Below are 23,367 nucleotides of genomic sequence, written 5' to 3' on the forward strand. Positions count from 1 at the left end.
TTGGCAAAATAAAACAGAGTAGAAGTGCTGAACTTAGCACCAGGGACAGAACTGTTTGCCAACCCTGTTCCTTTCTTTCTCCGTGAACTCAAAATGGTCCTGTCAAGTTCCACATTGTATTGTGGCTACTCTTGTGTGTTGCCTGTCATCTTTCCTTTCCAACTATTATGGTGTTGCTCAGCAATTCGTTCACTTCAGGCCTTAAAGAGCTACTGCTTCCTTTTCATATTGTAGCCAGGAATCTGTGTGTAAAAGAGTATGCATACTTAAAAAAAAATATTTGTCAAGGAAAGCTGAAGTTTGAGACATGCATGCACAAATTATCAAAACTGGGCAAATCTGCTTGGCCACTTAAAGTTTGATAATATATATTTACAGTAATGCTATGCAATGTGTGTGAGAATTGGCAAAAGGAGGGCAGGGCTGTAGCCAGTGTGGGGCAGCATCAGGCTGCCCCTATGTGTGTTGACTGCAGAGGGCAGAGACAAGATATGAGATTGAATGAGTAATTTGGAAGAGTTGGGTGCTGAATCATGGGGCCATCTGGCTACTTTAAACAAAAGTATTGTGGATTTTGAGCAGACTCTTGGAGAGGATACCTATATCAAGAACCAGTTTTTCTGAGAACAAATTTCTGGTGCTTATTGAATTGGAGAACTGACATTCCTGTTCTTTGACTTTAACTCGCCCTCTTGAATGTTTGGGAAACCTACCAGGAAAATCTGTTCAGGGAAGTGATATGGAGCTGTGACTAAGAGCTTGTCGTTCTTCACTCCATGTATTCATTTACAGTTTCATGTGTAACTGCACTGGTATTGCAAAATCTCTTACATCAGTTTTGTGGCAAAATAAATTTGGCAGCAGTGTCTTTGCCTTATTCACAAGCAAGAGTGCCCCCTACCAAGACCTGTTTTTTCACCTGTTTGGTTAATGATTTATATACCTACTAGTGAAGATGCAGCCTACTAGTGAAGATGCAGCCAATGTGATTGCCCTTAAACTTCATCAAAATGAGAACATACACCTATCTCTGTGATTTGGGGAAAGAATGAAAAAATTGATAGGTCCAGCAAAGCAAGACCAAAGCAGTCATGATAAATTGCAGTTATTTGGTTCTTGAAGGACTAACAAAATACTGCTTAGCTTCAATTTAGCACTCACAGTAGTTGTTTGATATAATCAGTGGGCAAAAGGATTTCAATGAAAATAGATGTATACAGTAGTTGTTTGGCAATTATTTTTAATGGGCAGATTCCTAGCACAGTAATTTGTGTTCTAGATGAAACAGTTTTCTTTCTAGTGCTGTGTAATCATGTTTAGGTGGCATACTTAGTGAGCATCTACTTATGAAGGCCTGTCACATTTGACCAGCATTGGTTAATAGTGTGGTGATATACGGTATATGGTTGGGAGGCAAAAGCTGAGAGCTCTTTATAGTGCAGAGCAGATGCAACAGTCCCAGGGAAGGTTTCTGCTGCTCTCAGTAGTGCAGACTGAGGAGACAAATACTCATGGCCGCCAGCAGAACACAAGATGGGAATTAAGAGAGAAGGCAGCTGCAGTTCTAAGAAAAATTTAGGGATGATGCTTAGTTTCACTTTATACAGTATTTTTATCCCACTGCAGATGAATATTGCCTCCCAAAGTAGGCTCACATCAGTCAAACAATGAGACACAGATCCTGCACTCAGGCTTACAGGCCAAACACTATGGAAAGGGGGAGAACAATCAGTTTAACAACCCAGAATAAACGAACATTTATATTCAGCTGATGAAGCCATTCTTCCCTTGCTGGTGGTTTTGGTATGGTAGAAGTGATGAAACTGATGGCAGGGGCCAAAGAGTTCTTCCTTCCCTTTGTTGCATTCCCAGGGCAACTGTGATTACAGTGGAACCTCGGTTTATGAACACCTTGGTTTACGAATTTTCGTTTTACAAACGCTGCGGACCCATCTGGAACAGATTAATTCACTTTCCATTACTTTCAATGGGAAAGTTCGCTTCAGTTTATGAACAGACTTCCGGAACCAATTACACCCATGCTTTGGGTTAAGTACGCTTCAGGTTGAGTACTCCGCGGACCCGTCTGGAATGGATTAATCCACTTTCCATTACTTTCAATGGGAAAGTTCGCTTCAGTTTATGAACGCTTCAGTTTATGAACAGACTTCATAAATCGAGGTACCACTGTATGTAGATAAGTGTCTATCAAGATTATATGGTGGGAATGTACGTGCTTTTTGTTCTTTACCACAGTTCATGAAAGTTTTTATGGTTTGGAAGGCATAGTCCATGCATAGGCAAACTCTGGCCGTCCAGATATTTGGGACTACAATTCCCATAATCTCTGACCACTGGTCCTGTTAGCTAGGGAAGATGTGAATTGTAGTCCCAAACATCTGGAAGGGTGGAGTCTGCCTATGCCTGGCATACGGTGTTTCTCATAAAATAAGACGTACCTATAAAATAAGCCATGGCAGGATCTTCATGCGTTGGCAAAATATAAGACATACCCCGAAAATAAACCATAGTGTTAGGCACAGTTCTGGAGGGCGCCAAGGAAGAGGAAGAGGCCTGTTGGGTTGTGGCCTGGAACCAGATGCTGCCACTGCTGCAGCCCTGCCAAAACACCCAGCAGCGCGCGCCGAGTGGAGCCCTGAGCCAGCGGGACCCAGCAGCAGCAACGCCGGCCGCGGCAGGAGGAGGCAGGCGCCCAGAACCATACGGTACTTACCGGTAATTAAAAAAATAAGACACCCCCCGAAAATAAGCCGGAATTAAGTAAAATAAATATAAGATGGTGTCTTATTTTAGGAGAAACAGGTAGTCAGTATTGTTGGAAATAGGTTTGAGAAGGAAAACCATTTCTTAAGAGCAGAGAAGAGCTTATTAAGGACTAAACATTGTCACTGACACGCTTGCTTGTACCTGCTCAAAAGTTCCTTGTGCACCTAAAAACGCTAGATAGCTCTTTTGAAAAGAAAACTAGGATTCCTGATCACATTCACATTGGTGAAAGTAAAAAAAGATAAAGCTATAGTGGGAGAGAAGAAAGAAAGAGGGCAGTTTTCTCATATATTTTAAAAGGACATTGGAAAGACAATGAACCATCAATTGATGTGAAAATAAGCAATGTATTTTATCTATGGAGGTGGGAACCTTTTTACTATTGAATTTTCTCCTTTTGTTAAGGAACTGGCTGTTAGGTGAAGTAATGGAATATTCTTTTAGAACCCTTCTAAACAGAATGTTTTCCTGTTTATGTTAAGCGATTGAGCTGCTGGATTTTTTCCATTTCTAGTTTATAGCCTAGACGCGGGTGGCACTGTGGGTTAAACCACAGAGCCTAGGGCTTGCCGATCAGAAGGTCGCCGGTTCGAATCCCTGCAATGGGGTGAGCTCCCGTTGCATGGTCCCTGCTCCTGCCACCTAGCAGTTCGAAAGCACATCAAAGCAAGTACTGGATAGATAAAAAGGTACTGCTCCGGCGGGAAGATAAATGGTGTTTCCATGCGCTGCTCTGGTTTGCCAGAAGCGGCTTAGTCATGCTGGCCACATGACCTGGAAGCTGTACACCAGCTTCCTCGGCCTATAGAGTGAGATGAGCGCCACAGCCCCAGAGTCGGTCACGACTGGATCTAATGGTCAGGGGTCCCATAGCCTAAGAGGCATATTGTCTCTGCTGTTGTGAGTCGCCACCTTTCATTAATAGTGAAATCAGATACGAGGGGCAATAGTACCAAGCACTTGGAAGACCAGGCACTTGTGACATTGTAGAGGCTAGTGCTCTTCCTTCCCATTCAGTGACTGAGCACTGTCCCAGGTGACCAGGTTAGCTGCCACCCCCACCCCAAGCAACGGAGTTCAGCCAATAGATGCACTTCATCCTCATGTGGGAACTCTGGCTGTATTTTGGGGAAGCTTCGAGAGTACTGGCACTTGAGTATGTTAAAAGGTTGTTGTGCTTGATTGTTGTTGCACTTTCCATGGTCTCTTTTAAGAATGAGAACAGCGGATACATATTTTCAGTGTAGCAGGTAAATCCACCGCCATGTTGATATTGGTTGTATTCAGACTAATGAGTGAACCTTGAAGTTGCAGTGATTAATTTATCAACTTCTTGAACAAAGTATAATTGTCTTGCATTCTTTAAGTTGTAGTAAGTGCAGTGCTTTTTTTCCTGGGGGGGGGGGACGCAGGGTTATGCATACCCCTAAACATTTCGTGAATCTAAGTTTGGCCTCATTGAGGGGCAGTATTTCAATATGTGTAGGAAAATGAGAGTACCCCAAACATTTTTTAAGGAAAAAAGTACTGAGTAAGTGTATTCCCAGGAGACAAATTCTTGGCTTGTTCTATATGGGCTTGAGGTAGGAACTGGGTGGAATTTTAGGTAGACTGCAGCAGGAGATAAGCTTCCATTCTGAAAACCTATGCACATTAATAGGATTCTATCAGGATGCAACTGGTCAACGGAGTTCAGCTGTTGTCAGTGTGTATTAGGATTTATTATACTTTGAGAGTTTTAAAAATACATTAGTTCCAAATATCACAATAGTACCCAAGTGCTAGTGCAAAGGCTCTTTCTTGCCTATATCTCCCCATCCAGTACATCGTTATGGCTTTTCTCTCTTTCTGGCCATCTATGTAACTTGTTTGCAATTTATTTCCTCTCCAGGGGAAAAAACAAAACTTCAAACTGTTTTGACTGTTTTGCGCCCCCCCCCCCTTGATGGCCTGCACTGCTGTAATAAGGACAGAACACTTGGAAATGTTTTATGATTTTATGTTTTATAGGACCTGCACAGATGCCATCTGATCATTTTAATTAAAATAATAAATAAATGTGACCATTACCACTTAAACTCTATGGGGGTATCTTCCTCCTCCAGTGTCTTGTTAATATGATTTGGGTGGTGATATGATTTGACCTACCTCCCTTACTGTATGCTGTCAGGGCATATAGAGGCAGCCTGTGGGATGTAATTGTTTAATTTTCATGCATTCTGTGTTGAATGTATTTTTACCCCACCTTTCCTTCAAGAACCTTGGGATTGTGTATATTTTCCTCCTCAATTTCATCCTTGCAGCACCTTAGGATAAGAAAGAGAGAGAGAGAATGGCCCAAGGTCAGCCAGGGAGCCTCATAGCTGAGTGAGGATTTTGAACCAGGTCTCTCTGGTCATAGTCTACTACACTGACTCTCTGGCACATTGAAAGACTTAAATATGAGAAACTCAGGTTTAAGTCCTTGCTTAGGCATGATGCTTGTTACCTCTTGTGGTCGATGTGATACAGGATTTTCCAGAACTCGTTCACTTGTTAGGATTTTTTTTTGTCCCCTTGTGCATAACTTTGCACTACCTGACATTTAACTGCATTTGCTTTTTTAGCGCCCATCCATCCAGTTTGGAGAGCTCCTTTGGGAGTTCTTGTTTCTAGAACCCTGTTCAATTTGTTGCCATCTCCAGATTTGACTTTCTCACTTTCCAGCCCAACTCCAGATTGTTTCTGAGCAAGTGAAAAAGTACTTGTCCCAATACAGATCCATGGTTGACCCCCACTTACTAAATATTTCTCCAGTGTGGGAGCTGCCCACTTTTTCCTACTCTCAATTTCCTGTTTGTTGGTTTGTTTTGTCACTAAGGCTTGTCACCACTCTTTACCCTAGTTCCTCCAACTAGTTCAGGCCATAGCTGTCAAGTTTTCCCTTTTCTCGTGAGGAAGCCTATTCAGCATAAGGGAATTTCCCTTTTAAAAAGGGAGAACTTGACAGCTATGGTTCAGGCACAGGGCTCTGCCCATCTGCAGTGAATACTGTTGAAAGGATTAATTCATTTCCCCATCAGTCTCCTTTTCCTCCATTAGCACACATTTGACTCCCTTGTCATCCAAATGTCCAATATCACCCCTAGGCATTTTTTTTCTTGCTTCTGATTTATTAAATAATTAGCTGACCCGACCACGCGTTGCTGTGGTTTTTTTTTTTTTAGAGTATTGAAATCATTTTTAGTTTGAAAGTTTATGGTTTAATACCTTTGTTTTTTGAATTGTAGGATGTATTCTGTTTGTCCGGATGTTTCAACTTTGTCCTTGTATTTATGGTTTTGTTTTGTTTTGTTTATCTTCTTCTGATTGTGTATTTTTGTTTGTTTGTTTTGGTAGTTTTATTTGTATTTTTAATTTTTTGAAGTGTGATTTCCTCCACCCTGTTCTGATCCATGATGTTTCCCCATCCCTTTCTCCCACCACCACCGCCCCACCCTCGGCTTATCCCTGTGATTCCCCCTCTCCCATATGCCCCTTTTACATTTATTATTCGTGTGTGATTGTGGGTTTGGGGGGTGTTTATTGTTGAGGATTTTTTTGTTTTTTTGTTTTGGGGTTTGGGTTGGTTTGACGGTGTTTGTGGCTCCCCACCCTCGGCTTATCCCTGCAATTACCCCTCTCCGACATGCCCTTTTTACATATGGGGTTTTTTTAGAGGTTTATTTTTTAAGGTGGTATTTTGTTTAGTTTTGTAGGGTGTTTTTTGTTTGTGGGTCAGAAGTGGGAAGGGTTTGAGATATGGGAGTGGTCTTATAAACTGGTGGTGTTCTACCCACGTTTTAGTGGGGTTCAGTGGGCTTTTTTTTAGAGAGGGGAAATGACCTGTTTCATCACCTGTTTTTTGGGGGGTGCAGGGTTAAAACTTCATTTTGGGGGGCCGCCTAACTTTCAGGGGCAGGGGGATTAGTTGCTCACCAAAATAGCACTGCAAAAACTCTGTTCTTCATACTGGCTTATCCCTGTAATTTTCACAATCTTCTCCCCACCCTCGGCTTATCCCTGTGATCCCCCCTCTCCCACATGCCCTTTTTACATTTATTACAGTGGTACCTCGACTTCCAAAGGTTTCGACTTCCGAAGTCTGGTAACCTGGAAGTATTTTCGCCACGCGTGCGTTCTGCACATGCGCAAAGCGCAAAATCGCACATGCGCGAAATGGACGCTTCAACTTCCGAAGGTTTCGACTTCCGAAGAGTGCCGCGGAATGGATTGCCTTCGGAAGTCGAGGTACCACTGTATTTGTGTGCAATGGTGGGTTTGGGGGCTGTTTATTGTTGAGGATTTGTTTGGTTTTTTTGTTTTGGGGTTTGGGTTGGTTTGACGGTGTTTGTGGCTCCCCACCCCCGGCTTTTCCTTATGATTCCCCCTCTCCCACATGCTTCTTTTACATTTATCTATATATAGATGGGGATTAATGGATTTTATTATGTGGGGGTTTTTTTAGAGGTTAATTTTTTAGAGGTTAATTTCCCCCACCCAGGCAGGCCCCTACCTCCACTTGACCTAGTGTGGAAAGTGGCCTAGTCTGCAAAGCCGAGGCGAGATACTGTGGAGAGGGCAGGTTTCACCCCTGTGTCTCCCCCCACCCTATTCTGATCATCCTTGGGTCTTGACGCTTTCCACTCACTAATACCACATCCTGTTATATTTTGTCTGCATAATCGGAATGAATTTCCGGAACCAATATGCTTTCTCTGTGTGTGCAGCCTGAGCAGGAGCAGTAAACAATGTTATAGTTCTAGTTACAGGTAGGTAGCCGTGTTGGTCTGAGTCGAAGCAAAATAAAAAAATTCCTTCAGTAGCACCTTAAAGACCAACTAAGTTTTTATTTTGGTATGAGCTTTCGTGTGCATGCACACTTCGTCAGATACACTGAAACAGAATCCACCAAACCCTTATGTATATTCAGAGGGTGGGGGTGATGGGAATGGGTGATGGGCTGATGGGAGTGGTAAACCTGTAGATGGCTGTTAACGACTGCTGATGACTGCAATTGGTCCGGGGGGGGGGAAGCAAGGGCTGAGGCGCTAAAGAAAGCTTGATCATGCATAATGAGATAAGAATCCAATGTCTTTATTCATCCCAGGTGGCTCCATGGTTTTAAGCTTGGTAATGAGTTGCAATTCAGCAACTTCTCTTTCCAGTCTGTTCCTGAAATTTTTCTGTAATAAAACAGCTGCTTTGAGATATTGTATAGAATGTCCTGGGAGATTGAAGTGTTCTCCTACTGGTTTTTCTGTCTTGTGGTTCCTGATGTCAGATTTATGTCCATTTATCCTTTGGCGTAGGGTTTGGCCTGTTTGGCCTGAAGTTATAGTTATAGTTAATAGTTATAGCTTGTCTTCACTTACCCCACCTCACTGCCCTGCTCATGGTGGTGAAGAATATTCTTGCATTATTATGTCACCATTAAGAAAGAGAGGTTGGAATAGGCCAATGTACTGTGTAGATGGACATATCCCTGGATCAAGTGACTTTTAAGTTCTCAAAGTTAACCTGGCTCAAGGTAGTCATCTGAATTAGCCAGATGTTTAACTGAGAATCAATCACAGTCAACCCATCATTTGAAAAACAAGACTTCAGAGCTGTTTTACTCCAAAATGGCAACTAAACATTCTGTTTTGGTGACTCTAACCTTGGTTTAAGGAACCATTTGGTGCCTTGCTTATATATCTGATCTTCTAATGCTGCCCTAGGAAATGAATTGTTTATGTCTCAATACTTTTGACCTGAGTTACCTTTCTCTGCTCTAATGTCTTCATCCAGCATATGCTTTGCAAATATGATGCAGTTAATGAAAATCTCTATTCTCCGTCTCCTTCCCCCACAGCCAGTTGCTGAACCAATCCCAATCTGCAGCTTCTGCCTTGGTACAAAAGAACAAAACCGAGAAAAGAAACCTGAAGAGCTCATTTCTTGTGCTGATTGCGGCAATAGTGGTAGGTGGCTGCCTGCATTTTGGGCAATGAGATCTATTGAATTGGTGCCCTGCAAATGCATTGTGCACATTTAACAAGCTAAATTAAAAAACAACAACACCTTTTTAACCCAGTTGGAGAATTGCTTCAAGACTGCTTGTCATGGGCAATATCCACTGTAGTTATACTGCTCCTTATGCTTGGCTATGCTGCTAGGGATTAAGGTAGTTTTATGTTTTCTGAGGTACCCTGTTTCTCCTATTTTAAGACGTAGTCATAAAATAAGCCATAGGAGGATTTTTAAGCATTCAAGGAATATAAGCCATACCCCGAAAATAAGACATAGTGATAGGCACAGCAGCAATACCGGCCACGGCAGGAGGAGGAGGAAAAATATAAGACATTCCCTGAAAATAAGCCATAGTGTGCTTTTTTGAGGAAAAATAAATATAAGACAGTGTCTTATTTTTGGAGAAACACGGTAATGCTTGGAGCAGTGCAGAAACTTGCAAAACTTAACATGACCAGAGTTCATGTTGGGGCTGAATGGTTTTGTGGTACAGTGTGGTAAAGTATTTCTTGCTCTAGAGTTTTGCTGCCGAAAGAGAAGTAAAAGAGAAGTTGCTTGGAAAGAAGATTCATTGTAGGCTGGGAAGGACTCTTTGTCACATGGATACCACCAACAGCTCAATTAAAAAATGAGTGCAATGTGCAGGGAATACAATTTGTAAAAAAGTCCCCTGCAGATTTGCCCTTTAGCCTAATGCAGCTTTGTTTTTAGCTGCTTGCCTGGTGAGTGTAGGTGGAATTTCACCCAGACAACTGAGTGAGCGCCTGGAAGAGAAACAGAATGCTCAGGCTGTCCTCTGGCAACCCACTGCATTTATATATTGGGCATGGAAGTTGGTGTTTTGCCTCCTCTGCACCCGTTGCAGAAACCAAGTGAGCTTCTCCATGGAGTGCTCTTCACATCTGCTGACAGCCCACATGGTTCCTATGCTGGTTAAGGAGAAATGGAAGCCCCCCTTCCCATCCAGCGTAGAAACTATGTGCTTACTAGTATAGGCATAGAGCATTTCACGCATCCTCTGGCAGTGCACTAGATGCATAGGAGGTAAAGCTCCCTGCCTACCATAGAAACCAAGAGGTTGGAAATGGAGTCAAGAAGGGCTCTACCCTTTCACCATTAACCCACCATGTTAATGTGCTAAACCAGAGCTTTCCAAACCGTGTGTCGCAGCACAGTCTGTTGGCTGCAGTGTGTAGGTATGCCGTGTGAACGCTCCCCATGCTCCTCCTAGGGCTGGAAAGGGGTTAGTTTAACCTCCGGTTTGCTAGTAAAACTGAATTACTGTGTCATGAAATGATGCATGTCTAAAAAGTGTGTCACCAACAAGAAAGTTTGGAAAGCTCTGTGCTACACTCACAGCCAATGAATCTCTTTTGCGTTTAACAGAAACATGGTGAGCTGATGACAAAGTGACAGTCTGTGTCTCTGTTATTGAACCCGGTTTCTTTAATTGTATGCTAGATACACAGGAAGGAGCTTTTCCTCTTGTATGTCCAGCACTGAAGTGCAGGAGTCTCACAAAGAAAGCAGGGACCTATCTGTACCTCGGTTGCCATCTACTATGTTGGATGAACTGGACAGGGTTCTGCCTCCTGCGTGTCCAACATAGAAACCCAGTAAGCTCCTCTTTTGAATAAAAAGCAGGTGTGATTGCAGGCTTGGGGGGCTAATCTACAAAGCTCTCCTCATGAACAGCTTCTTTGGCATTATTTAGGCACATCTTTATTTCTGGAAGTACTTAAGTACATATTGGAATCATCTTCGGTTAGAACCATTCATGCAATTCCTCAAGGGTTTTGTTTCTTCTTTCCCCTGAATAGTGAGTGTTTGGGCACGAAACCAACTTCCCTTCCAAAAACACATATTGTGGGTTAATCCCAGAGTGCCAACCACACACTGAACTGCTCTGGCAGAACTGGAGTCTTTTTAAGATGTCAAATATTAACTGCAATAGAACCTGTACCACCTGCTCTTCCTGAGCACAGGCTGCTCCTACTTAGTTTAACTGAAATTGTTTTCACCTTCTTGGTATAGGTCATCCATCCTGCCTGAAGTTCTCCCCAGAGTTAACAGTTCGTGTGAAGGCCTTACGATGGCAGTGCATTGAGTGCAAAACATGCAGTTCCTGTCGAGATCAGGGCAAGAATGCTGTGAGTACCTGGACATTCACCTTCTGGATCATGTTCATATTCTAACTAATTGCATGAGATTCTGAAGTTGGAGGTGAATAACTACAAGGACCTTGCCATAGACATGTGCACAGTGCAAATGTCCAGGCTGGACTACTACTACTACAGCATGCTGTGCTGGAAAATTATGTTGAAGTTTTAATTGCTACAAATTGTGGTGCTGCTGCAGAGAGCGTTTGTCGTATCGGTTGTGTTGGTTCCATATCTGCTTTTGGATGCTAACATCAACCTTCAAAGCCCTGAACAGCCTGAGATCTTAAGGGGGTCTGGCTTCTCCCCAAAGAGCCTGCTGGTGCTGCTCTTTCTGAGGTTAGGTGGGTTAGTATGCATGACAGGACCTTTATGGCCATTGCACCTAGGCTATGTTCTTGCGTTTCACTAACACGTTAAAACTTCCTGTTCCAGAAGTATTTAGTGGAGAGGTCTTGGTTATTCTCCCTACTTCAGATTTGAGTTTACAGTGGTACCTCGCAAGACGAATGCCCTGCAAGGTGAATTTTTTGCAAGATGAATGCGTCTTGCGATCTGATGGTGACTCGCAAGACGAATTCGTTTTGCGAAAAATTCGTCTTGCGAATTGCGGTTTCCCATAGGAATGCATTGAAATTTAATTAATGTGTTCCTATGGGCAAAAAAAGAAATTTCAATGCATTCCTATGGGAAACTGCGATTTGCAAGACAAAATTTTTCGCAAAACAAATTGACTCGCGGAACGAATTACATTTGTCTTGCGAGGCACCACTGTATTTGTTTTTACTGCAATTTTCTCTGCAAGCTATTGTTTTAAAAAATAATCTACATTGGTACTTCAGGGTTACAAACTCCGCTAACCCAGAAATAGTACCTCAAGAACTTTGCTTCGGGATGAGAACAGAAATTGTGCTCCGGCGGCGTGGCGGCAGCAGGAGGCCCCATTAGCTGAAGTGGTGCTTCAGGTTAAGAACGAACCTCCAGAACGAATTAAGTTCTTAACCAGAGGTACCACTGTATATTGGTTGGATTTATGCTAATTTATGCTAATTCAAATGATTTTTAAGCAGGAAAGTAGGATACAAATATTTTAAAGGAAAATAGGAAGAAAAGTTTTGTAAATAGAATAAGCAAAATATTCTTTCTGCCTCATTAATTCAGTGTTTATTCCTTTGATTGCATAATGGATATAGGCAAATATTTATCTAGAAAATATTTAACCAACTTTTCAATAAAATATTACCAGAACAGGAAATGATAGTTTTCTCTTAATAGAAACAAAGCAGTGAAAACAGTTTGAAACAGCACTTGCAACCAGTAACTGCTACTCTAACTGGCGCACAATTAGCTACCGTGCTGTGTTCAAGGGGCCGGTATTGGTGTACAAAGCCCTATCCAGTTTGAGACCAGGATTGCCTCATCGCCTACATACCCATACATGTGAGCCAGAGTCAAAGCTTCGTTAAACTGCTCTGCTGAGGCTTGGGCAGCCGCTCGCCCCTCAACAGAGCAGTTTAAAGAAGCTGCCTGCCCATGCGGTCCCTCTGCAGTGTGAGGGCCACAGCGTAACAGCGGCTTCTGATTATATATTTCTTGTAGTTTCCCTTCCTCATCCTTGCACAAGAACGAAGATACCAGCCAGCAGCTGGAATACCCCCTCCCAGCCTAGAATCATAGTGGTTATATTTGATGATAACAGAAAAGAGTGTTCTTGGTCTAAGTGCTTGAGTTTGCATATGAATTGCAGTAACTTGAAATTTCTGTGCTTCGCAGGATAATATGCTATTTTGTGACTCATGTGATCGTGGCTTTCACATGGAATGTTGTGACCCCCCTCTGACCAGGATGCCAAAAGGTAAGAAAGGGTTAAAAGATGCTGCAGGGGGAGAAACTCACACAAACAACCTTTTTAGCCTTCAGATTATAGATGTCTTTAACAGGCAGAACAGAATAGTAGCATAGGTTTAATTAAGAGTTCTGAATCACTTTACATAGAGTGTTGTAGTGGCTAAGAGTGTGAGCCTGTGAGATACAAAGAAGACCATTGCCTGAATCTGACCTTCTCCTTAGGGAAACCACAAGCCTGTCAGCCTCAACTCCTCCTCCTCATCCCCACCCCTCAAAAGTCTGCAGTAGAGAGTCCTAATGCTACTACCCTATGTTAAAAGTTGTGGTAGGGAACTCTATGATTCTGTGATGGTGGAGAATGTATTTGAAGTGTTTGAACACTCAAGCAGTACTACATACAGTCCCAGGGAGAGCATTGCTGTTGTGTTCCTGTCCTGCTTATGGGCTTCCCATGAGCATCTGGTTGGCCACTGTGAGAACAGAGGCTGGACTAGATGGGCCACTTGCGTGCCCAGCGAGGGCTATTCTTAGGTTATATAAATAATAGGGTATTGTTCTCTGGCACTAACATGCTAACAAATGTTGACATATATTATGATGAGTCTGTTCACTTTACAGGCATGTGGATATGTCAGATATGTCGGCCACGTAAAAAAGGAAGAAAACTTCTACACAAGAAGGCAGCACAGATAAAGCGGCGTTATGCCAACCCAATAGGACGTCCCAAAAACCGATTAAAGAACCAAAATGCATCGTAAGTTTTCCCAAAACTTGGTGGCAGTGGGTAGAGTGTGAATATGGGTAGCTATGCAGTTCTGTTGTTAGAGATGTTCCATCTTCTTTGTTGGGTTAAATATTTTGGTACGTGTTCTGGAAAGATTATGAGTACTTCTGTCCAAATTTTTAATGCTTTTTGTTTCTGAATATGCCACAAGGCATATCTTTTACTTTGTTAGATTCATTAATTTCCCAGCTTCCTAAAACTCAGCATTTGTTTTGGTTTTCACATTTTTTTTATTTGTAGAAGAAGCCTGTTTACACCTTTCAGTGTAGGCGGTTAGTCCTCAGAAAAAAACACCTTCCTGTGCTGATTTCAAGCAACCCGAGCCTCTGCTTAGGAGGTAGATCTCTATGCCGGATAACAACAATGGCCATTCTTAGCTTGCATTCCCACTGAATCTAAAGTAAGCGATGAGCTTCCCTCCTTCAATAAAATAAGTTTGAGCATCCACCTTGCTCTGTTAGTTTGAGGCCTCTCAAGTTAGACGGGCAGAATGTTCTGCTGCCATTAGTTGAGTACTCTGTCTCACTTCTTTTTCAAGGTTTTTCCACATCCATGAAATCTGGAGGGGGCTTGGATTGTTGCTTTACCGGACACAGGACACGATCCATGTCACTGCTGCTTTTGAATATTTGGATGGCTGGCCATTTTGCTCTAGAGTTCCATGTCAGAAAGGTGCGGGAGGGAAACTCTCTGAAGGGTCAAACAAGCCTTGCCATTAGGATCATTATACACTGCTCTTAAACACTGAGTTCTTGTGGCTTTTGGGGGGGGATTAAGTACGTAACTCCTATACACTTAATTTTTATTCAAAATACCAGATTCCTCAGAAATTTGGGGAGGCTCCAATTCTGTGTACACTTAACCATACAGTAAGCTTCATTGAACAGAGTTGGATTTGCTTCTGAGTAAACTTCCATTAAATTGCACTGCAGGTATCTTTACTGCCCAAGGAAGAGTTTGAAATTATCAGCTGGCTAATGCCCTGCATAGCTTCTCTTTCTGTAAGTCTCTATTACCCTCTTTACTATTTGTTTAGATCAAAAGCCCCCTTCAGCAAAGTTCAGACGGGACCTGGTCGAGGTCGTAAGCGCAAGACTGCCCTATCCAGCCAGTCAACTTGTTCGTCAGAAGGGGGCTATTTGGAGCAAATCGACAGCCTGGAGTTCTGCAGAGATGCCAGCACCACCTTGAAATTCAACAAGAAAACCAAAGGGCTCATTGATGGCCTTACCAAATTCTTCACCCCATCCCCTGATGGGCGTAAAGCTCGAGGAGAAGTGGTGGATTACTCTCAGCAGTATAGGATCAGGAGAAAAGACAATAGGAAATCAAGCACTTCAGACTGGCCTACAGGTAGCTAATTGCAGAGGGTATTATCTCTTCTTATTTTCTGCACTTTTAATTTTCAATTTGAGAACAGATTCTGAAGAAACTTCTGCACTTTGCATTTTACATTATCCTAAATGCTGTTGGGGCACAATACATTCTGCTGAAGGTACTTGGGTGGAAGAAGTAGAATGAATATATATATATATATATATATATATATATATATATATATATATATATATAAAATATTTAACAAAGATAAAACAACCACATACAATTAAAGGGTCATCTTCAGATACGCCATGAACCTTGGCAAAGTGTATATGCTAAAATCACTGTAATATATCTTTTCAAGCAGTGGAGGTTATTGTGTATAATTTTGTGTTTTTTAAGATTGTAAGAATATTTATTTCTTTTATTACACTTACATTGCACCTTTCCTCCAAGGAGCTCAAGGTGGCATATATCGTTCTCCTCCCCATTTTCTTTGCACAACAGCCATGTGAGGTTGGTTTAGACTGAGAGTGCATTTCCACAGTCCAGGGGACTATCCCTTCTCCCAAAGCCAAGAGGTATTGATGGGTGAGAGTGGAATGGTTATATCACTGGAAGAATTGAAGCTGCCAGGTGGTGGGGTGGAAGGGTCTATGTTAGTAAGGCACAGTTTAGTCTAAAGGGGTAGCCTGCCATGAACTTCAAAACTTCATAGTGCAATAATAACCCCTTTTAGATAGTTATTTATCCTTACATATTCAGGTGCTTAATTTCAGGAAATTCCATTTGTCGTTGTGTGTCATTTTCAGACAATCAGGATGGCTGGGATGGAAAACAGGAAAATGAAGAATGGCTTCTTGGAGGTCCAGATGTCATGACTGAGAAAGATATGGAGTTGTTCAGAGATATTCAGGAGCAAGCACTGCAGGTAAAGTTGAATGAAGCTTGCATGCAAAGGTATGGTTGGTAGACTCCTACAGGGGTGTGGGTGGCACTGTGGTCTAAACCACTGAGCCTAGGGTTCAAATGTTCGACAGTGGAATTTGCTGCCAAGGAGTGTGGTGCAGTCTCCTTCTTTGGAGGTCTTTAAGCAGAGGCTTGACAGACATCTGTCAGGAATGTTTTGATGGTGTTTCCTGCTTGGCAGGGGGTTGGACTGGATGGCCCTTTTGGCCTCTTCCAACTTTATGATTCTATGAAATCCCTGCAACGGGTTGAGCTCCTTTTGCTCTGTCCCAGCTCCTGCCATCCTAGCAATTCGAAAGCACGTCAAAGTGCAAGTAGATAAATAGATACTGCTCCGGCGGGAAGGCAAATGGCATTTCCGTGCGCTGTTCCAGTTTTGCCAGAAGCGGCTTAGTCATGCTGTCCACATGAGCCAGAAAAACTGTCTGCGGACAAACGCCAGCTCCCTTGGCCAGTAAAGCAAGATGAGCGCTGCAACCCCAGAGTTGTTCGCGACTGGACTTAACTGTCGGGTCCTTTACCTTTTTGCAGGGGTATATTAGTCATAAGATGCATAGTACTGAGAAGAATTGAGGCAGGTAGTTTACGGAAGATTTTCTGGGAACCAGCCAGTTGATAAGAAGTGATGAGGCGTGATGCTGATGAGAGAGAAGCAGGCAGCTCTGAGGCAAACTTAAAATATTATAGCCGGGCTATAATATATGGGGCTGATGAGTGGGGATTGAGGATTGTCCAAAATTGTGAGACTTGCATGCCAAAGCTATACAATAGCTTTGCTTGCTTCAAAACTGAATGAGAGTAAGTCTGTACCCCCCCCCCCAATTTCCATTTCTATTGGACATTTCTTCCTCCCTGTTTTTGTACACATTGAATTCTGCAAGGTCTTGCCTGGAATTTGTGAGGGGAGTTTGCTTGTTTTTCAGTGTTCTGTATAAAGGACACTGACATAATGCAGAGGCATGGTAGATTGTTCAATATTCCATGTTTGTGTGCATCTGTCTAAGTGTGGCCCTTCAGCTCCTGCATGGCTGTATTGGTGCAGATAGAATATATCCTGTTTGACCCATCTTTTTGATCTAGGGCAGCAAGTCTCACACGTTTGTTAGGGGGGACCTAGGCCTCTTCCTCTTTCCCCCTTGACCTCAAGGTTTTCAAGATGGAGGTGGAGGGAACAACCGTTGTCACCTGCAATTCCTGTGCAATGTTTGTTTTCTTGCCAAAGGATGTGGGTAGCTACACCTGCAACAATTGCAAGTTGGTTGCCCTACTAGAAAACAAGGTTGCCCTTCTGGAAGAGAAGGTGCAGCAGCTTCAGGGGCGTGTATCTACGCTCCAGAGAATTAAAGAGCTGGAGCTTTTCTTGGATGCAGCAGAGCACACTGTCTGCACCAAGGAGGAGACAGGGGATCTCCCTGAGGAGGAGGTCAGTTCCCCAACACAGCAGCCAGATGTATGGAGGAACGTGACTCATAGAAGTAGAAGGCCCAGGGATCGCTCTGAGTGCTTAGAATTACACAACCGTTTTGAAGTGCTCATGAAAGACGAGAAACAGACTCCACCTGAGGATCTCTCCCTCATCACAGTTGATGAGGAATATGAAGACGAGCAACCAAGTCAGTCCTCTGGGAATATGCAGGTAACCTTGGAAGGGACAGCGCATGGAAGAATCCCAACCAAGCCTATGAAGAGGCGTGTAGTGGTGATTGGGGATTCCCTACTGAGGGGTACAGAAGCAGTAATCTGTGGGCCTGACAAGATGTCTCGAGAGGTGTGCTGTCTACCTGGGGCCAAGATCAAAGATGTAACAGAACGGCTGCAAGGAATCATAAAACCCACCGACAAATACCCCTTCCTTTTGGTGCATGTGGGAACCAATGACACTGCAAGCCATAGCTTACAGAAGATCAAAAATGATTATGAGGCTCTGGGCAGGAAGTTGAAGCAATTAGATGCACAAATTGTCATCTCTTCTGTCCTCCTAGTTGAACGACATGGCCCAGGGAGAGAGGGAAAAATAGGGGAAGTGAACAACTGGCTTCGCAAATGGTGCAAACAGGAACGGTTTGGATTCCTAGATCACGGTCTGCAGTTTCTTGAAGATGGACTTCTGGCAAGTGATGGACTGCACCTCACAAAAGTTGGGAGGAATGTTTTTGCCACGAAACTCAAAAACCTCATCAGGAGGGCTTTAAACTGACTTATGTGGGGGAGGGAGATTATGTGGGGGAGGGAGACAGTGGTCCTGAAGGTAGGAGTCTATCAAATGCTGAAGATGATCATCCGAATATCAAGGACCAAATGGAGCAAGCAGCATGCAGACCTAGTGGTGGGACGAAAATATCCTTAAATAAGAGACATGGGGGAATGATCAACGGTCTTCAATGTCTGTATACTAATGCACAGAGCATGGGAAATAAACAAGATGAACTTGAGCTCTTGGTACAGCAAACTAAATATGACATAATAGGCATCACTGAAACCTGGTGGGATGAGTCTCATGACTGGAATGTAGTAATAGAGGGATACAATCTATTTAAGAGAAATAGACCAAACAGGAAAGGAGGAGGAGTAGCTTTATATGTTAGGGATATGTATACCTGTGAAGAGATCCAGGATTTAAAACTTCAAAGCCAAATTGAGAGTATCTGGGTCAAAATTAAGGGAGAGAAAAACAACAGTGATCTCATTGTGGGAGTTTACTATAGATCCCCAAGCCAAACTGAGGACACAGATGATGCCTTCCTGGAACAGATGGCCAAGCATTCCAAAGGAAGTGAGATAGTACTAATGGGGGATTTCAACTATGCTGATATTTGTTGGATGTCGAACTCAGCCAAGAGCATAAGGTCGAACAGATTCCTCACTGGCCTTGCAGACAACTTCATTGTCCAGAAAGTGGGAGAAGCAACAAGAGGATCAGCCATTTTAGATCTGGTCCTAACCAATAGTGATGACTTGGTTAGTGGGGTAGAAGTGGCAGGATCATTAGGTGGGAGTGACCATGCTCTTCTGGAGTTTATTATCCAGCGGAAAGGAGCAACCAAGCATACTAAGGTCCAAATTCTAGACTTTAAGAAAGCCGACTTCAGAAAACTTAGGGAAACGCTGGGTGAAATCCCATGGACAGTAATACTAAAAGGGAAGGGAGTTCATGATGGTTGGGAGTTTGTTAAAAGGGAGATATTAAAAGCACAACTTCAGGCAATACCAATGAGACGGAAACATGGAAGGTGCCTAAAGAAGCCAGGCTGGCTATCTAAAGAACTTTTGACTGAGTTAAGATTTAAAAGGGATATGTACAAAAAATGGAAAAGGGGGGAAATCTCCAGAGAGGAATTCAAACATATAGCCAGCACGTGTAGAGACAAAGTCAGAAAAGCTAAAGCACAGAATGAACTCAGGCTCGCCAGAGATGTTAAAAGCAACAAAAAGGGCTTTTATGGGTATGTCCGTAGCAAAAGGAAAAACAAGGAAACAGTGGGGTCACTCAGAGGAGAAGATGGTGAAATGCAAACAGGGGACAGAGAAAGGGCAGAACTCCTCAATGCCTTCTTTGCCTCAGTCTTCTCCAAGAAAGAAAAAAACGCCCGACCTGAAGAATATGGAGCAGATGATTCAGCAGGGGAAACACAGTCCAGAATAAGTAAGGAGGTAGTACAAGAATACTTGGCTAGTTTAGATGTATTCAAGTCTCCAGGGCCAGATGAACTACATCCAAGAGTATTAAAAGAACTGGCAGAGGTGATTTCAGAACCACTGGCAATAATCTTTGAAAATTCCTGGAGAACAGGCGAAGTTCCAGCAGACTGGAGGAGGGCAAATGTTGTCCCTATTTTCAAAAAGGGGAAAAGAGAGGACCCAAACAATTACCAATTACCGCCCAGTCAGCCTGACATCAATACCAGGAAAGATTCTAGAGCAGATCATTAAGCAAACAGTCTGTGAGCACCTAGAAAGAAACTCTGTGATCACTAAAAGTCAGCATGGGTTCCTGAAAAATAAGTCATGTCAGACTAATCTGATCTCATTTTTTGACAGAATTACAAGCCTGGTAGATGAAGGGAACGCTGTGGATGTAGCCTATCTTGATTTCAGCAAGGCCTTTGACAAGGTGCCCCATGATATTCTTGTAAAGAAGCTGGTAAAATGTGGGCTAGACAATGCTACCATTCAGTGGATTTGTAGCTGGCTTACTGACCGAACCCAAAGGGTGCTCATCAATGGCTCCTCCTCATCCTGGAGAGTAGTGACTAGTGGGGTGCCACAGGGTTCTGTCTTGGGCCCAGTCTTGTTCAACATCTTTATCAATGACTTGGATGATGGGCTTGAGGGAATCCTGAGCAAGTTTGCAGATGACACCAAATTGGGAGGGGTGGCTAACACCCCAGAGGACAGGATCACACTTCAGAATGACCTTAACAGATTAGACAACTGGGCCAAAGCAAACAAGATGAATTTTAACAAGGAGAAATGTAAAGTACTACACTTGGGCAAAAAAAATGAAAGGCACAAATACAGGATGGGCGACACCTGGCTTGAGAGCAGTACATGTGAAAAGGATCTAGGAGTTTTGGTTGACCACAAACTTGACATGAGTCAGCAGTGTGATGCAGCAGCTAAAAAAGCCAATGCAATTCTGGGCTGCATCAATAGGAGTATAGCATCTAGATCAAGGGAAGTAATAGTACCACTGTATTCTGCTCTGGTCAGACCTCACCTGGAGTATTGTGTCCAGTTCTGGGCACCACAGTTCAAGAAGGATACTGATAAGCTGGAACGTGTCCAGAAGAGGGCAACCAAAATGGTCAAAGGCCTGGAAACGATGCCTTATGAGGAACGGCTTAGGGAGCTGGGTATGTTTAGCCTGGAGAAGAGAAGGTTAAGGGGTGATATGATAACCATGTTCAAATATATAAAAGGATGTCATATAAAGGAGGGAGAAAGGTTGTTTTCTGCTGCTCCAGAGAAGCGGACACGGAGCAACGGATTCAAACTATAAGAAAGAAAATTCCACCTAAACATTAGGAAGAACTTCCTGACAGTAAGAGCTGTTCGGCAGTGGAATTTGCTGCCAAGGAGTGTGGTGGAGTCTCCTTCTTTGGAGGTCTTTAAGCAGAGGCTTGACAGCCATATGTCAGGAATGCTTTGATGGTGTTTCCTGCTTGGCAGGGGGTTGGACTGGATGGCCCTTGTGGTCTCTTCCAACTCTATGATTCTATGATTCTATGATTCTATGAAAACTGCAGGGGAAGGGAGGCTTATAGGTTCTGTTTCGGGGTGTGTGTGTTGATGGCCCTCCACCTGGAAGAAGACAAATACAAAAGCCAGCAGAACCTTTGGAGCAAGCAGATGAAGGAATTGGAAAGAAAGCTTGTTGGTATTTCTGTAACAGGAACATTCCAAGGTCATATATATCCATGTGGTGAAAGGAATACAGAAACAAAGACTCGTGTGTTGCTAGTTCGCTCTTTTTACAAATATTTGCTTAAAGAGGTAATCACCTCATCATCAGTGTACGGAATTCACTGTGCACTAGGCACATTTGCTATTGGCAAGGGTCCAGTTGCAACGACATGGAGATTTCTGGGCACCAGGTTGCCGACTGACGTCTCAATTGAGCCAGATCACCCATGTGCAGTAAAAGTTGTGAGTCTTGTGCTTCTGCGCGGCTATGCAAATCATGGATCCCTTGCTGGGCATCTGAGTCCTCCATCATCACATCAAGGAAAGTAAGTGCAGGGCTGAATACAGATCTATTTGACTGTGCTACAGCCTCTCCACAGGCCACCCAAATGGAACTCACAAACCACAGTTTAAAAACCTCTGCCTTACTCCATAGTTTACATCTTTTCCATTTCCGCTGCATTTCTCCTTCTTACATATTGGGACAGTCAAGCAATGTAGTTGAGATCATAGAAGCATAGAAATTGTTGGAAGGGATCCTTAGGGTCATCTAGTCCAACCCCCTGGTGAATAGATATTCCATTGTGGTGGCCATAACCAAGGTTTATGGTGCCACTTGGCACCTGGCTTATATATCTGAGTTTGTAACACTGCTCATCGTTATCTCATCCAGGAGGTTTAGTTGATTAATTATTACATGAGTCTTCTCTTATAGTCCCAAGGTAAGCTGGTGACAGCAAAGACCACAAATATTTTAGCTGCTGCCATTCAAGTAAGGACCACAATGATGTCCTCTGAAATTGACTCTCTTATATTTAGCTGTGTTTATATAGGTGCACTCTGTGTACAAATTAGAATGGCTGGTGCAAATATATTATTTTTGTAACAGGTTTTTTTGGTCAGCCAGCTTCAGTCCAGGATGCCTTTCAGACAGCACAAACTAGTTAATTTCTGATCAATGTAGAGTGACTTCTGATATTTGAAAGTAATTGCTTAACATGGTGTTAAATCCAGAGTACTTGCTCAGGAGTTACTAAGCAGCCCTACATCTCTTTGCAACTTCTGATAAATATTACTGTTATCTTTTCTTGCTGATATTGTATATAACTTTGCAAAGACTTGTGAGTGTGAGTTTGGCAGGGATTGGGTTAAACTCAGCTGAGCTGCTGACGCAGTGCGTAGGCAGGTAGAGCAGAGTGCCACACCTGAGCAAATTGGAATACGCTGAGCAGAGGTGCAAGAATGGCTAGCTGAGTTGTTGGAGAGAGACCATCTGCGGGAGGGAGAGAGTGGTCTGTGGCCTGGTGCCACCATTGTGGGAGTTGGACGTCTGCTTTGATGGGACTTTGAGCTGTTATGATGTGCAAGCAGTTGTACTGGAACTGGGACTCCACCTTTATCTCAGGCATCTATTTGGAGGAGAATTCAGTGGCCATCCGGAAGGCACAAACATGCAAGGCAGTGCCACAGGTGCAGTCTGAGAGCATCCTTGAAGCATCTCCGTGTAAACCAGTGTGGTTCTGTTGGCAACAGACTGTGAGCTGATTAATTTCAACGCTGTCCTGTCTGGGATTAGCGATTCTAAACTAGATTTTTTGAATTGTGGGTTTTCATAGATACTGTATTGTGTCTCTCTCATTCTTCTGTGTTCTTAAATTGGCTTCTATCAGGTGGTAGAATTCTTGAGTTTCAGTTTGGGTGATTGAACTTGTGCTACCCATTATATTTGAGGAGCCAATTGCAAGACAGTTTCTAGCATCAAACATGATTTTGATTTGGCTATTGTGTGCTTTTTTCTCTTTTGACTGAGGATATTTTGTATCTTAGGGAAAGTAAATTGGCTGTTGCAGCCTTTCCCTTAGGAAAACCCATCCAATCCCTCAGGTTTTTTTCCTTAAAAAAGAAACGGGGAAGAAAGAGCCCTGGGACTCAATCAGTGGCAAAGAGGTGATGTTTAGAGCAGTTGAACTTGCTATTGTGCACACTATTAAGTAACTGAGGGATTTTATTTGTGTATTGCTGTGGAAAGGTATATCAGGTTGCTTTCTGGCATGGCAAGATAAGAGG

At 43.1% G+C, this 23,367-nt stretch overlaps 1 protein-coding gene across 3 annotated transcripts in view; it reads left to right on the forward strand.

The window, feature by feature from the left end:
* KAT6A (lysine acetyltransferase 6A) overlaps positions 1-23,367 on the forward strand; it is a 73,461-nt gene that overhangs the window by 16,717 nt on the left and 33,377 nt on the right. For 2 of the 3 annotated variants that reach the window (XM_035117427.3, XM_060276428.2), the window contains exons 3-8: positions 8,660-8,768; positions 10,852-10,967; positions 12,750-12,831; positions 13,443-13,578; positions 14,645-14,961; positions 15,741-15,859. In XM_035117427.3, coding sequence (XP_034973318.1) covers positions 8,660-8,768; positions 10,852-10,967; positions 12,750-12,831; positions 13,443-13,578; positions 14,645-14,961; positions 15,741-15,859 — 879 coding nt within the window. Of the gene's footprint in view, positions 1-6,834; positions 7,057-8,659; positions 8,769-10,851; positions 10,968-12,749; positions 12,832-13,442; positions 13,579-14,644; positions 14,962-15,740; positions 15,860-23,367 lie in introns of those variants that run through there. The other variant, XM_088671377.1, reaches the window with a different exon arrangement.

Source organism: Zootoca vivipara, chromosome 6 (genome assembly GCF_965207765.1).
Source record: "Zootoca vivipara chromosome 6, rZooViv2.hap1.1, whole genome shotgun sequence".
Lineage (NCBI taxonomy): Eukaryota > Metazoa > Chordata > Lepidosauria > Squamata > Lacertidae > Zootoca > Zootoca vivipara.